This window comes from Mustela putorius, unplaced genomic scaffold, assembly GCF_011764305.1.
Source record: "Mustela putorius furo isolate JIRA1106 unplaced genomic scaffold, ASM1176430v1.1 tig00000095_pilon_pilon_pilon, whole genome shotgun sequence".
NCBI lineage: Eukaryota > Metazoa > Chordata > Mammalia > Carnivora > Mustelidae > Mustela > Mustela putorius.
Genome location: NW_025421280.1, coordinates 39104487 through 39120113, shown reverse-complemented (window position 1 = coordinate 39120113; position 15627 = coordinate 39104487). Strand labels below are relative to the sequence as shown.

At 57.6% G+C, this 15627-nt stretch overlaps 1 protein-coding gene across 9 annotated transcripts in view; it reads left to right on the top strand.

The window, feature by feature from the left end:
• The window catches only part of CELF5 (CUGBP Elav-like family member 5), a 48436-nt gene that overhangs the window by 6687 nt on the left and 26122 nt on the right, over positions 1 to 15627 (top strand). For all 9 annotated transcript variants that reach the window (XR_006608584.1, XR_006608583.1, XR_006608580.1 and 6 more), the window contains exon 2: positions 13307 to 13389. Coding sequence is in view for 6 of the 9 variants with exons in the window: in XM_045086842.1 (XP_044942777.1) it covers positions 13307 to 13389 (83 nt within the window). In the remaining 3 variants the exon portion in view is untranslated. The remainder of the gene's footprint in view (positions 1 to 13306; positions 13390 to 15627) is intronic.

Here is a 15627-nt window from a genome sequence, read left to right as displayed (position 1 = left end):
GATGGGGAGGGGGGACGACCCGTCAGGTCTGCAGTCGGACGGGCTTGGTTTCTGTTCCTGCCTCTGCTTTGTTGCTTCTGGGGGGTCTTAGACAAGCCCCCTCACCTTTTGTGAGCCGCAGCTTCCTCGTTTGTAAAAGAGAAGGAATGTTGACAGCTGTCTTCCAGACTAGGTTGTAGAGACCCGAGCTTGCCTGTATCATGTGATTAGTATAATGACTCTGAGTAATGTCCTTCGCATTGTAGGGGTCCTCCACACAGGGCCAGGCGGTCGTATGGTCAACGATCGTCTGTCAAGTCTCTGTTGTGCGTCAGGCACTGCGCTGGGCTCTGGGGATGCAAAGCAATCCCAGGCAGAGGAGGGACTGATAACAAATGCGGAAGCCAATCAGTGAGGTTCAGATTGGACTGCGCTGCCACGAAGGCCATCAAGTAGGATGTGTGTTGGAGGGGACAGCGAACCTTTGCCTCTCTTGCCTCTCATCTGAATGACAGATGAGGAAGCTGTGGTTCTGAAGCCAAGGGAAAGGCATTCCAGGACCAGAAACAGCACATGCAAAGGCCCTGAGGTCAGAATGAGTGTGCCCTGTCGGAGGAGAAGCGAGAAGGCCCATGTGGCTGGAGCAGAGCCTGAGGGGAGGGAGGGAGGAGGGGGCAGGGCCAGTTGCACTGGGAGGGACCGTGGGCCTGTGGACGCTCGGATGGTGGGTTTTACCCTGAGTGAGGTGGGAGCCCTTGAAGGCGGTGAGCAGGGAAAAGACGGGGCCCCTTAGGGAGCTCAGAATCTGCATTTTCCAGATGGGGTAGCTAAGGCACAGAGGGTCTTGGCGAGCAGAGAGAGCTTTCCGCCAGCCTTGTCGTGTTGCCCCAGCCCCGCTGAGGGCCTCCTGAGGATGGTGGACTGCCCGGCGGCGCGGTCAGGGTAAGCGTGGGAAAGCTGGGAGACGGCGTCCTTGTCCCTGGCCCTCTGCTCGGGGGAAGGAGCGGGTGAGGGACCCCCATGGCAGCTGGGGGGGGGCCCCAGAGCAACCTCACCAAAGGGGGAGATGGAGGCCCAGGGAGGGGAGGAGACCGCCCCGAGGCCACGCACGGTCGCACGGTCAGGGCTGCGGGCTCCTCTCTTCACCCCCGACCTCCCCGCTCTGTGTCCGCGGGGCGCCCACGGCTCCGGGAGTTGGACAGACGCCTGCGCGGGCCCTAAGGGGTGGTGGTGTGTGCGGGGGGCGGGCGGAGCGGACGAGCTGGGGTTGAAGGTGCTGCGGGAACGCGTGCCAGCCGCCCAAGGAGGCACCAGCCCGCCCCCCGGGACAGCTGTCCGAAAACAGAGCAGACAGGGGTGACCGCCAGGGTGTGGAGAGACCAGAGCCCTCACGCACGGCTGGGGACACGCGCTGGGGCGGTGCTGGGGAAGACGGTCTGGCAGTTCCTCAAAACACGGACACCCGCTGCCGTAGGAGCCGACAGCTCGCACAGACCCAGAAGGACTGAAGGTCTCCGAGAGCTGTTTGCCACGGGTGTTCCCAGCACAGCTCACGGCGGCCAAACGTGCAGAACAGCCCGTGTCCGCCGATGGACGAACCGATACACGTGGCGCGGTCGTCCCCACGCGGGAACACGGTCAGCCTTAGGAAGGGGGGGACCCTCACCCCTGCCATGATGCGGAGGGACCCCGAGGACACGGGACTCAAGGAAAGGAACCAGACCCAGAAGGACCCGTCCCGCAGGACCCCACTCCCAGGAGGGCCCCAGAGGAGTCCCGTCCACACAGACAGAGAGGAGGGGCGGGTGGGGGCCGGGGCTGGGGCAGGGGTGGTGTGTCCGTGCTTTGTGGGGACAGAGTCTCCGTGGGAGGAGATGGAAGGTTCTGGAGCTGGAGGGTGGGGGTGGTCGCAGGACCAGGGGAGTGTGCGCTTAGACATGGTGAAGACGGTGAAGTTATGCTGTGTGTATTCTACAGTGATGTGGGGAGAGCAGGGCTGTGGGGGAGGGGCTGGGATTCCAGGGTCGGGCACCTGAGGCCTGGAGGCTGCGTGTCTGGGGAGTTACAAGTGGATCCGGGGGGGGGGAAGTTCTGCAGAGGCCGGCAATCTTGGCTTTGACCTGAAGGTCCCGGGGAGACATAGTTAAAGGGTCAAATCATCAGCTCTTGGTGGGGGAGGTGAGGAAGAGGAAGGAATCTAGCAAAGTGGTTCTCACCTGAGCCAGGGGTGCCCCCGAGGGGACACTGGGTGATGCTCGGGACGCCTGTGGTTGTCACAACTGGTGGTGCTCCCGGCCTCCAGTGGGTGGGGACCAGGGATGCTGCTCAGCGCCCCCACAGTGTCAGGGATGGCCCTGCTCCAGAGTGACCCGAATCCTCTCTGCAGCCCCCAAGACCCTGCATGGCCTGCCCTGCCCCTCTCTGCCCTCCCCGCCTCCCTCTCTCCCACTCTGCTCCAGACACACAGGCCTCCTTGCCTTTTGTCCAACGCACCAAGCCAGTCCTGCCCCAGGGCCTTTGCACGAGCCATTCCTGTCACGGGGATGCTGTCCTCCCAAAGCTCTGCAGGGCTCCTCTGTCTCTTCCTCTAGGTCGGGGCTCAGAGGTCACCTCCTCGACGAAGCCTCCTCCCCCCAGATACTCGCATCCGCCTTCCTCTCGCCCTTCAACCCTCCCCTTCTGGGGGCCGCCTCCCTGCAGACGTGATTTATAAGCACAGCCACCGTCCCCACTCCAAGCCCTGCCTCCCTGCCTTCCTCTTTCCGCTGTGAAAATGGAGACTTCTGACATAACGCAGATCATAGGTTTTGCTTCTTACGTGATTTTGTCTTTCTCCACCCCACCCCCACCCCGAGAGTCCATTAGGGGACTTTTTTTGCAAACTCCATTAGGACAGAGGTTTTTTTGCCTTTTGTGTTCACCGCTATGTCCCCCGGGCCTAGAACTGTGCCTGGAACATAGCGGGTGGGAAAATGGATGGCTGGCGGATGGATGGACGGACAGGTGGGGGGGGGTGTACAGACGGAGGGCCCCGTGGCGGAGCAGTGGGGACAGTCTGTGAGAGAAATCCAGACGGCTGCGGGCAGGAGGCTGGGGGTGTGTGTCCTGTCGAGGCCTGGGAAGCCCCACTGCGTAAGTCTGGGGCACAGGAGGAGTCAGCAGTGGCAGCTAAGGAGTCCAGGCAGGGAGCGGGGAGGTGCCCCCTGAGCTGGTGCACTGGCCGGAGGGGTCCAGGAGCCTGAGCCCATGAGTTTGTACTGAGGGGAGGGGGAGGGGTGCGGGAGGGAGCTTGTCAGCCCCGCTCCTCAGCAAGTGGGGACAGCCCAGGGCTGAGAGGATGGAGGGGAGCAGAGAGGGCATCCAGGGGCAGGTGGCTGGTGGCGGGCGGCCCCACAGCACAGGGGAGTGTCTTCTGTAGCTCTTAGTGGAGCCTCAGAGAAGTGACCCAAGAGCACACGGCGGAAAGCGGCCCTGGGCCGGGCTAGATCACAGAGCCAAGGTTAAAGACCAAGAACATGGGGCACCTGGGGGGCAGGGGCTTGGGGGCCCAAGGGATTTGGGAGGAGGGTTCGCACAACTAGCTGTGGTCGCGTCCTTGCTGGCGAGGGAAGCAGGAGAGGCTGGTGATCAGCAGCGAGCTAGGGAGTCTCCGCCGTCTGTTTCCGCTGTACAGCTGGTGCATAATAGGTGCTCAGGAAATGTGGAATAAGTCCATGTTAAGAAAGGGGAGGGATGAAAGCAATCAAATGTCCCTGCCCTCAAAGAGGTGCCTTGATATCAGCAGGTCTGCTTGAAAATGCAAGCATTCAGCCAACAAGTGTCCATTGAGCACCTACTGTGTGCCGGGTGATATCTAAGTACCCCCCCACCAGCCCCCGAATCAAACGTGTAAAAACCTACAAAAGGCCTCTGTGAGTACCTCTTTTTGGTAACCGAAGGAAACCTGAAGGGGATTTTTGTTTTTATGCACTGGTTTTGCAGGGAGCTGTCCCAGAGGCTATGCTCCCCTCTCCCCTACCCCAGCAGCGAACTCCGCCCCACCGGGCTCCTTCCCCAGGACCACGCTGGGCATCCATGCATCAGTCTCCAGGGCTCCGAATTGTGTGAGCATCTGTGCGTTGTCTCGTCATTCTGTGCATCCATTAGCGAGATGTGTCCTGAAGTATCTGAAAAACCTAAGAGGTTATTTTTTGAGTCTGGGAATGTTCAAGAAGTTTTCCGTGTAAATTAATGGTGGTTGCTTCCTTGCTGTATGGCATTTAGGCTGTCGGGAGGTTTTGCAGGAACGCTCAACTTCTGGATAGTGAGGGACACCTGCATGCGTCGTGCAGATGGTGATGAGGAAAAATACAGCTGGGGAGGGGGCAATGGAGGGCCGTAACCTTACACAGGGCGCTCAAAGGAGGCCTCACTAAGGAGCTGACATTTGAGGCAAGATCTGAAGGAAGGGAATGAACTGTGCAGAGATCTGGCAGAGTGCGTTCTGGAATAGCCCGTGCAAAGGTCCTGGGGCAGGAGGGCCTGGCATGTGTCGGAGGAGCAGAGGCGGTGTGTGTGTCTGGGGCAGAGAGGGCTAGGGGGAGAGAGGAAGGAGGGGAGGACAGGGAGGGGACAAAGCAGGTCATGTGGGGGCCTTAGGGACTGTATGGGGAGTACTTGGGCTTGTACCCCAGGAAGGTAGGAACCCTGGAGGGCGGTGGGCAGAGGAGGTGCTCACAGGCGCCCTCTGGTGGCCCCCGGGAGGAGGGCCTGTTGTGGGGCGGAGGGCGGCAGTGGTGCCCTCAGGGAGACGGGTGCGGAGGGCCACCCCCCCACCCCCCCGCAGGTCCAGGAGGGCGTGGATGGGTGCTCGATCAGCATGGAGGCCGTGAGCTGTAGCCAAATTCTGCTGAGCACACAGCATGCTGGGCCCAGGGCTGGGCCCTGGGGACACGTCGGTGGCGGCTCACCTGGTTCCCACGCTCAGCTCAGGGACTCCGAATCCAGTGGGACAGTAACTCCTGATGGGCAGTTAGAGACCCACACAGGCTGGGGAGAGCTGCAGGGGTGCCTGACCCCCACCTCTGGAAGGGACCCTGGGGCTGGGCTGCGGGGGTGGAGGAGGAAGAATGGGGACAGAGGGGTGTGCGAACCAGGACGTGGCGAGCTCCAGGGTGGTGGCTGAGAGCCCGAGCGCCGGGTGCCGGGGGACGCGGCCAGTTCCCAGACCTGCCCGGCTCCCCAGAAGTGACAGAAATCCTACACTTAGGCATGAAAATAACCACCGTGACTACTAAGAAGGGAAAAACTTTAAAAACACTTTTTGTTGAGGCCACTCAAGTAGTCCCCCTCACTCTGGGATTTTCTGAGACCTCAGAAGCCCTTTGCCTACCCCTAGGTTGGATTCAGTTCTAGGCCTAGTTTGTGACTTGCTGTGTGACCTCAGGAAGATTGCTAAGCCTCTCTGATCTGGGTTTGCTGCATCTGTAACGCGGGATAAAGACACCCACCAGTTTAGAAGGGGGGTTTCACCTGAGGCCGTGGGGTCTGACCCAGGGCTTGGCTCTGCTCTGTGGGTACTGCCTTGCTGGGCCATTTGGGGGACTTTTAGCCAGTCCTGGGGGGGCCGGTCCTTCCCCTGATGTCCCCCAAGCCCCCAGTTGGGTCTGAGGACCCAAACCAGATTCTGCATCTTCCAAACTGCTCTTCCTACTGGGTCTCCATCTCTGTGAGCCTCCTGGGGCGTCGGTCACAAATGACCACAAGCTTGGCTTGAAACCGCGGACTTCTCGCCCAGTCCTCGAGGCCAGGAGTCCGAGATTAAGGGGCTGTGCTCCCTCCTGAGGCTCCGGGGGACAGCTCTTCCTGCCTCCTTCAGCTTCCAGAGGCTCCAGCTTCCCTTGGCTTGTGGCCACGTCCCTCCATCTGTGCCTCTGTCTTCACGTGGTGTCTCCTCTCTCTGTGTCTCCTCTTGTCTCTTACAAGGACATCTGTCATCAGATCTGGGGTCCACCTTGTTATCCAGGATGGATCTCATCTCAGGATCTCTAATTACATGGACTCAGTCCCTTTTTCCAAATGAGGTCCCACGCACAGGGTCTGGGACGTATGCTGTCTTTCCTGGAGGGCCACCATACAATCTGCTGCACCCTCCCAGGGATGGCCCCGGCCTTCTGCCTTACCTCCACCCCCAGCCCCTCGCCCCCCGGAGACCCCCTTGGAGTGTCCCACCCATCTTTCCTCTCTGCCTCCAAGGCCTCCAAGGCCGCCCAGTCTTTGCCTCCCCTGACCTCTAGCCTCTGGCCTGTGCTCCAGTCGCTCCTCCAGGCTGGTCCCAGATCTTCCCAGCACACACCCCTGTGCCCTCCCCTGCCAGTTAATGAGGACATTGTCCCCAGAGTGAACAGAGACGGTGCTACAGAGAGACCATGGCCACCTTTGACCCCCCGGCCCCCGAGGCAGCATCTCCGGCTGAATAGAGGAGTGTGGGCTGGCGGGAGAGCCCTGGGCAACGGGGTCCTGCAGATCCGGCTGTTATCTTTTCATCGATGCTCTTAAGGCCACGTTTGTCTTAACGTATCCAAGGTTTTGAGTGAATTTCAGGGAAGGTGGCAGAATTGGGAGCCCCTGCCGCTCCACATGCACACCCTGGAGATCAAAGCCTCTCAGTGCAGTGGATGGGAGTGAAACCCGTGATGTCAGATGCCCCGGGCTCCAACTCCAGCTCTGCCCTTTCCTGCTGTGCGTCTTAGGCAAGGCTCCCCCCGCCCCCACCCCACTACTGTGTGTAACCCGCCCTGCCGGGTTCCTGCGAGGAGGGGTGGGGGCGAGGGGGGTGCAGCCCAGCCCCAGGAGAGTGGCCACCCTGTCCTGGTGCTCTGTGAAGGAGCCATTGTCATCACTACTATATGTAGTCTTTATAAGAGGGAGAAGCTAGAGGTCGAGGAGGAACAGACTGGAGTTAGTCCTCTGGGTTTCTGATCTGGCCTTTGGCCCCATCACTGTGTTACCCTGGTGGCTGCTGTCTGAGTTTCCTTACCTGTAAAAAGGAAATAATCATAAATAAAATACCGGGTCCCCTGGGTGGCTCAGTCGGTTGAGCGTCTGACTCTTGGTTTCAGCTCAGGTAGTGATCTCAGGGTTGTGGGATGGAGCCCCGTGCTGGGCTCCATGCTCAGCAGGAAGTCTGCTTGGGATTCTCTCTCCCTCTGCCCCTCCCCCACCCCGTGCTCACTCTCTCTAAATAAATCAACCTTTAAAATAATAATAATAATAATAAACACAACAATGCAGTTCTCTTGGGCTAGTCTGAGGACTGAGGGTTGATAGCGGTGACGTGCCCCGTAGGATGTGGTGCTCCGCGGACACTGACTATTATTATCGTCATTCCAACTTTGAGTCATGAAATCCCAAAAGCTCAGATCTCAGACCAGAGAGCAGAGGATCTTAGCATGAGGAAGGTCTCTCAGGATTCTCTGGCAAAGAAGTTTCCTCTCTGGGGAGCCCCTGCTGCTTACCTCTAGAGACAGGGAGCTCCCTGCCTCCCAAGGGAGCTGTGATGACACAGATGTAGTTATTAGGAAACTTTCATACATACATACTCTTGTTCCCCAATGATTCCCCCATCTTGGTCCCTGCTCTGTCTTTGGGCCTAGACAGATCTGCGGGCATTGACAGCCCCCCACCCCAGGTCCGTCCTGGTCCAGGCTTGGAAAATGGGTGTGAGTGTGAAGGGACGGTCAGGGGCTGAGCATTCTGGGAAGGACCCCAGGGCTTGGCCAGCAGGGGCAGGGGCTACTGGGCACCAAGCCTGGTCGCCTTGTCATTGGGGAGGCTGATGTGTGGGTAGAGGTGGCCAGGACTGAAACTGAGATGAGAGGGTCACCCAGTGTAGGCTTTGGTCGGGTTGTGGCTTCCCTCCGAAGGTCTCTCTGGGACTAGGATGCCGCAAACAGACCTTGAACAATTAAAATGGCGTCCATGGCCCTCGACCCAGCATTTGATCCTGGCACTATTTTAAAACTCCTTTTGGGGAGGGGTGAGTCAGGGACCTGAGATCTTCCCCTAGGCCCTGGGTAAGTTTTTTAAAAGATGCAAGCTCCAGGCAGTGTACCCCAGTGTGGAGCCTGAGTGAGCACACGCTCACCACCTGTGTGACCCTGGGCAAGTCACTTGTCCACTCTGTGCCCCAGACCCTCATCTGTAAAATAAAGACAACACTAGCAGCTACTCTGTGGGGTTGTTATAAGGACTGAGTGAGTCATTACTGAGTACAAGTGTATTAGTATTAGAAGCCCGGGAACTTTATTAATACCAGTAAAAGTCTGTACTGGTTGGGGACGGTATTCGTTGGCTAGGGCTGCTGAGAAAATGTACCACAAACCAGGGGGCTTCAAAAACAGAATCATGTTTGCTCACCGTCCGGGGAGCCAGAAGTCTGAGATGAAAGTGTGGCTTGAGCTGGTTCCTTCTGAGATGGAGGGAGAACCTGGCTCCAGTGTCTCCCAGCCTCTAGTGGTTTGTTGGAAGTCCTTACTGTCCCTGAAGGTCCTTACTGTCCCCGGGCTTGTGAATATATTACCCAGATTTCTGCCTTCATAATCCCATGGGCTTCCCCCTGAATGTGTGTCTCGGTGCCCAGATGTCCTCTTTTTTTTTTTTTTTAAGATTTTATTTATTTATCAGAGAGAGAGAGGGGGGAGAGAGAGCAAGCACAGGCAGACAGAATGGCAGGCAGAGGCAGAGGGAGAAGCAGGCTCCTTGCCGAGCAAGGAGCCCGATGTGGGACTCGATCCCAGGACGCTGGGATCATGACCTGAGCCGAAAGCAGCTGCTTAACCAACTGAGCCACCCAGGCGTCCCAGATGTCCTCCTTTTTAAAGGACACAGTCCTACGGCGCTGGGGCTGGTCCTCCTAACCTACGACCTCACCTTAACTCTTTACATCTGCAATGGCTCGTTTTCCAAATAAGGTCCCATTCTGAGGTCCTGAGGGGTTAGGAGAGCAACAGATGAATTTGGGGGAGGGAGATCCAATTGAGCCCTAACAGAAACTGAGAATCAAGGCTGTGTTTCCCCAGAAAGTGGTGAACATCACACATTTTCCCCAATTAGAAAGGAGAAACGGAGACATGGGGAAGAGAGCGGGTCAGGAGAACAAGCGAGCGTTTCAGCACCGGGGACAGCGGCACACAGTTGCGTCTTTGCGTCTCTCTGGCTGAAAACATTCTCTGCACCCAGAGGCAGATGGCCTAGAAGGTGGCTTGGGGGTCCCGGCCTAGCCTCCCAGGACCAGCGCACTCCATGTTCTGCAAATGAGGCCTCGCAGGCAAGAATGGGCCCAAGGAGAAGGGTTTTGTCTCTATCTCACATCTCCCCGCAGTCCAATTTCTCCGCACTGCCTAATTTCTCTCCGGCCCTAGATTAGTTGTCTTAGCACCTCTCCTTTCCCTGAAGACCTTGGGGGATTAAATTCAGACAATAGACACACACACACACACACACACACAAAGAGTAGACAGACCAGCCATAGATTGGGGGAAGGTGTATGCATCAGATAGAGCCATAAAAGAATACGAAGTATTCTTGATTTACACAGCACATAAAGAATTCCTACAGTGCACCAAGGTGCCCGGCTTTGTTAATAACTATGTCAATGTATGTTACGTCTCAATGAAATACAGTGATACGCCCACTGTAATGACTAACGTTTAAAAGCGTTGGTGAAAATGAGCATTAATATTGTCAGACCCATTGATTGGAGAATTCTTTGGTACAACCCACTTTGGAAAACTGTTCAAAGGAATCCTTTAAAGCTAAACATAAGCCTACCTTATAACCTGCAGTCCCATTCCCAGATATGTCTTTGTGCATCAAAGCACTCGTACAAGAGTGTCCCAAAGCAGCTTTGTTCATGATAGCCTCTAACGGTGGACAGCCCGCAAGAGTACAGATGGCCAACTTGCAGTATATTCACAGGAGAAAATATTACACAGCTATGAAAAGGAATTAACCCCTGATTCCCACAGCCACCTGTTGTGGAGTAGCAGAAGCCAGGCACAAAGTGTACATATGCTCTGATTCCGTTTACGTAAGTTCGAAAGCAGGAAATACTCAGCTGCACTGAGTAGTGATCCACATGGGGTGGGAGCCATAATGAAAAGCGATGGCGTGGCTATTACGAAAGCCAGTCTAGCAGTCACCTCTAGGGGATGGAGGGGTCTGTCACGGGATGCGAGGCACTGGGGTTTCTGGTGGCTGCCGTGTTCTATTCCTTGACCTGGGAGATGGTTACATGATTTTATAATTTACTTGCTACATTGTACACTTAACGTATTCTGCAATTTTGGGGGGTTATATTTTTAATATATCCCAGTGATGATTTTGTATTGCGGTAAAACACACATAACACCAAATTCACCATCTTAACCATTTTTTATTTTATTTTATTTTTTTTTTTAAAGATTTTATTTACTTGACAGACAGAGATCACAAGTAGGCAGAGAGGCAGGCAGAGAGAGAGGAAGGGAAGCAGGCTCCCCGCTGAGCAGAGAGCCCCATGCGGGGCTCGATCCCAGGACCCTGGGACCATGACCTGAGCCGAAGGCAGAGCCTTTAACCCACTGAGCCACCCAGGCGCCCCTTAACCATTTTTTAAAGATTTATTGATTTTTAGAGAGAGAGAGAGTGGGGTGGGGTGGGGGAGGGACAGAGGGAGAGAGAGAATCTCAAGCAGACTCCCCGCTGAGCCAGGAGCCCTGTGTGGGGGGCGGCTCTGTCTCACGACCCTGAGATCATGACCTGAGCCAAGATGAGTCGGACATTTAGCTGACTGAGCCACCCAGGCGCCTCCCGCCCTCCCCCCATCCGAACTATTTTTAACTGCATACCTCAGTGGCATTAAACAAACTCCCCCGTCCTGCAGCCACCCCCACCCTCTGTCTCTAGAACTTTCCATCTCCCCAGACGGACACTCTGTCCCCACGAATCATGGACTCCCCACTTCCTAACCCCAGCCCCGGGTTCCACCATCTCCTCTGTGTCTGCGTGCACAGCACTCCTCTGGGGGACCTCCTGGGAGTGGGGTCCTGCGGGATGTGTCCTTCTGGGTCTGGCTTATTACACCAAACATAACACCCTCAAGGTTCATCCATGTGGTGACACGGGTCAGAATTCCCCGCTTTTTAAGGCAGAATAATATTCCAGTGTGTGAATGGTCCCCATCTTGCCATCGGTGCATGCATCGATGGACACTGCGTTGTTCTACGTCCGGCCGTTGTGAACAACGCCGCCGTGAGTGTGTGCAGTGTCTGTTCAAGATATCTCTCCGAGTCCCTGGTTTCAGTCCTTTCGGGGACAGACCCGGAAGTGGAATTGCTGGGTCCTATGGTAATTCTGTTTAACTTTTTTTGAGGAGCCGCCAAACAGCCCCACAGGGGCTGCACCATTTTACATGCTCACAACAAATGTCTTTTAAATGCTAGAAACCATCCTCTGCTAGGCCTGGTGCCCTCGTCCCCAGGGCTCCCAGGGAGCCTGTCAGGCCTGCGGCAGACCCCTCCCCAGCAACCGGCCGGCCTGTGGGCGGATCGGTGAGCTGAGCGCATCCCAGAAGGAAGGAAACGCTTTAATTAGCTCCTGTCTGGAGCGAGAATGGGCACCACAAAGCTGTTCCCAGGGCTTCTGCGCAGGGGGTCCGCGGGGGGGGGGGGCAGAGGGAGGGAGGTGGGGGGCGGGGTGGACACAGGGTCCCACAGCATCCGAACGGCCAACGATGGTCTCATTCCACACGCGGTGAAAATGAGGCCCCCAGAGGTTAGAGGCAAAGCCCAGGGCTGAGGCCTGGTCCCCTGCGCCCATCCACGGGGACCTGACTCCCGCCTGCATCCCACGCACACCCCCCCGAGCCCCCCCCACCGGCCTCCAGCAAACGTCTTTCCGACACCTTTGATCTCAGCGGCCTGTCTCTGGAGACTTCTCGCTCCTGGCTTCTGTCTCTCTCCATGTCTCTCGTCTCTGCAGGCCTCACGCTTCACAACCCACCCCCCAACTCACCCCCACCCCAAGACGTCGTCCAGTCAAACACAGCCTGGCTCTGGACCACTTCACGGCTGGCCTGCCCTCCCCGCCCTCTCCTGACTGGCTCTGCGCTTGGCCACTGGGCCACACTCCCGCTAGCTCCCCTCGCCGCCCCTCGGCCCCGGCCTGCACTCAGACCACCCTCGCGGATGGCGGCTACGCAGGCCCAGAGAAGAGAGGCGCCGTCCGAGGCCACGAAACAGGTCTCGGCAGAGCCGCGGTGCCCCTCATCTGCAGCTTTGGGGCGGCTGGTGCCCGGCCCACCCCCTCCCTGCGGCGGCGGCGGCTGTCCCACTGCCCCCGCCACACCTCACCCCGCCTTCCCAGTAGCTCTTCATCTAGCCTCAGCCACGATGTAATCAGCAGCTGGGGCTCGTCTCTCCCCTTCCCTATCTCACCGGTTTGGGGGGGTGGGAGACTGCACGTCTGCTGTCGGCCCCCCCCAAAAAGTAGGCTGCTCTCTTTTTTATTTTTAACCTCTAGTAAAAAGAACATAAAATCCACCATCCTAACCAATTTTTCCTTCTTTTCCAATTTTTTTTTTTATCGTGGTGAGATACACATAACATTAAATTTATCATATTAACCATCTCTGCACAGCTCAGTGGCATTTTTTTAGATGTTTTTTTAAAAGATTTTATTTATTTATTTATTTGAGACACAGAGTGTGAGCCGGGGTGGGGGTAGAGGGGAGGGGGAGCGGGAGAAGCAGGCTCCCCGCTGAGCAGAGAGCCGATGTGAGGCTCCATCCCTGGTCCCTGAGACCATGACCTGAGCCGAAGGCAGACGCTTAACCTACTGAGCCACCCAGGCGTCCCACAGTTCGGTGGCACGAAGCACACTCACACTGTCCTGCAACACCCCCCCCCCTCCGTCTCCAGAACTTTCCATGTCCCCACACGGAGACTCTGTCCCCACGAAGCACGGACTCCCCAGCCCCGGCTCCCACACTCTCCTCTCTGTGCGGACGGGACTCCTCTGGGGCCCTCCCGGGAGTGGGGTCCTGCGGGACGGGTCCTTCTGGGTCTGGCTGCTCTCGCTGAGCCCCGTGTCCTCGAGGTCCTCTGTGTTGTGGCAGGGGTCAGGGTCCCTTCTTTCCTGAGGCTGGACCATGTTCCTGCGTGGGGACAGAAGGACAGGTTGTGTTTATCCTTCCTCCACTGAAGGACATTTGGGGTGTTTCCACCTTCTGGCCTTTGGGGTCAATGTGACTGTGAACACGGGTCTACACATCCCCTTCTCATAACACCCCCGTTTCTTTCCTTTCCAGGCTGTGCCTTTCTCACCTATTGTGCCAGGGACTCCGCCATCAAAGCTCAGACTGCCCTGCACGAACAGAAGACCTTGCCCGGGGTGAGTCCGGGGTGCTGTCTGGGAGGGAGGCTGCTCTCAGCCTGGGGAAGGCTGAGGCCCTTCCTGGGATCAGCGGCGGAGCCCACTTGCCTCTGGACTCAGAAAGAGGTACAAGGTGCAGACAGACAGAAGCGATCATCAGAGAGAGCATTTACTGAGTGCCTACTGCATGCTATGCTCGGTATTCCCCACCAGAGTGGTTGTGTGGGGTCGTGTAGGTTGCACACAGCACAAGGGCACCTGGCCCTGCACGTTAGTGTCGTTGTGCTGAGACCTGAAGGATGAAGAAGCATTAGCAGGCAAATGGAGTAGCCGTGCAAAGGCCCTGAGGCAGGACTGTGCCTGGAGTGTTGGAGGAGCCGCAAGGAGGCCTGTGTGGTTAGAGCAGAGGGAGCAAGAGGGAGCGAGAGAGTAGGGGAGTGTAGGGCGGGGACCGGGCAGGTCATACAGGGCTGGCCCAGGCTCTGTCCCTGCTGGCTGTCCTTGTCAGCCCTGCCTTCCTGCGGAGGGCAGGAGGTCCCTGTCCCCGGTGAAGGGAAGGTGGTCCCCCTGAACCAACTGAGCCCAGGCAGTGCCTCAAGATGGAAATTGAAGGAACCACAGTGAGATCCATGGCACCCCGTGACCTCTAGGGGTGCCCACACTTCCCTCTGGGATTCTCAGGGACTTTTCAGCATCAAAGGCTTTTGGGGGCGGCTTGGGTGGCATCTGCAGCCACAAATGCTGAGAATACGTGTGCAGTTTGGTTAGCTGGGTAATCGGGGTGCACCTGCCGGCAACATGAGGTCATGGCAGGGGTTGGCTCGAAGCTGAAAGCACTGAAAATGGTCCTGGGGTTGGCCTCAGCCTCATAGTGAAGACTAAGGTGCCCCTCTTTGGGCGAGGGGGGCGTGGAGTGGAGACAAGAGGGGTAGAGTGCCGTGGCGGCCACATCCGTGGACTCCTTGCTTAGTCCCCAGCAATCCTTGCTGTGTGTCCATGAGCCAGTGACTCAACCTCTCTGATCTTCGGCACTGGAAGAGTATAACAGGGGGGAGTGGAGAGAGGAAACTGTAGAGAACGCGGTCAAGGAAGTCTTCACTGAGGAGGCGACATCTGAGAATTCACAGTTCTCCCTCCCGTGGACGTGGTGCCAGCATCTCCCCACACCAAGCCGGAACTGGGGGGCAGGTTAGCACTTGGGGGGCAGGGGGGACAGTGGAGTTCTGTGGATCTTCTTAGTTATCTCCTGCTGCCGAACAATTCCCACATCCGGCATGAGTTATCTCAGGGGTCCCGGGGCAGGAATTAGGGAGTGAGTTGGCAGCACCGTCCTGGCTCAGAGTCTCTCCTGACGTCGCCGTCGAGAGGTCAGTCGGGTCCCCCCAGGACACAAGGAGGACGCTCAGCAGGCCTGGGTCTCCAGGCGCCAGGGCCCCAGGGGCGTCGGGCACTCAGAGGAACAAACCAGTGCTGTAGTGGGTGCTGTCCCAGGTCAGCGGCTGGCAAACAGCGGAACGGGGATCTGACCGCGGACCCTGCGCGGGCACCCAGTCCTTCTGCGTCCACTGGACCTGTGTGTGCGTGTGTGTGCGGGCGTGCGTGTGTGTGTGTGTGTGAGATCAGATTCGGGCTGGAAGCTCTGACCCTTCTGTCCAGAACAATCCCTACCCTCACAGAGATGTGCTAACAGCTCTAACATGATTTTCCTGAGGGAGTCTCTGAGACCCAAAGCCAGCCTCCCTTGCCCTGACCTGAGCCCCGGCTCCTTCCGTGTTGGGGACAAAGATGGGCTCTGGGCTCCATCAGCAGCCGGGATCGGGGGCCCCTCCAGGGCAGACGCTGGGCTGAGTCGTCAGCACCCAGTGGTGCATCCAGCAGACACGCACAGAGCACCTGCTCTGTGGCCGGCGCGGGGCCCAGCGAGAGGGCATCCAGTGATGGAGCTACAGGGAACCGAGGAGCAGGGGGACGCTCAGAGGGATTTTCAGACTCTGGATGCAGGTTCTGTTCAGACAGCATGCTTGGGGACACAGCTCCACGCAGGGAGCAGGGCTCAGAGGGGCAGCAGGGTGATGTGGTTGCCCGGGAAGTGACTGGGGCAGGGATCGTGGAGGTAGAGATCTGGGGTTTGCGAGGCCTTGGGAGCAAGGGTGCCTGGGCAGGAGTGAATGGGGGGCCGCACACTAGGGGGCTTAGCACGATGGAGACTTACGCTCTCTCAATTCCGGGACCCGAGGTCTGAAATCAAGGTGTCAG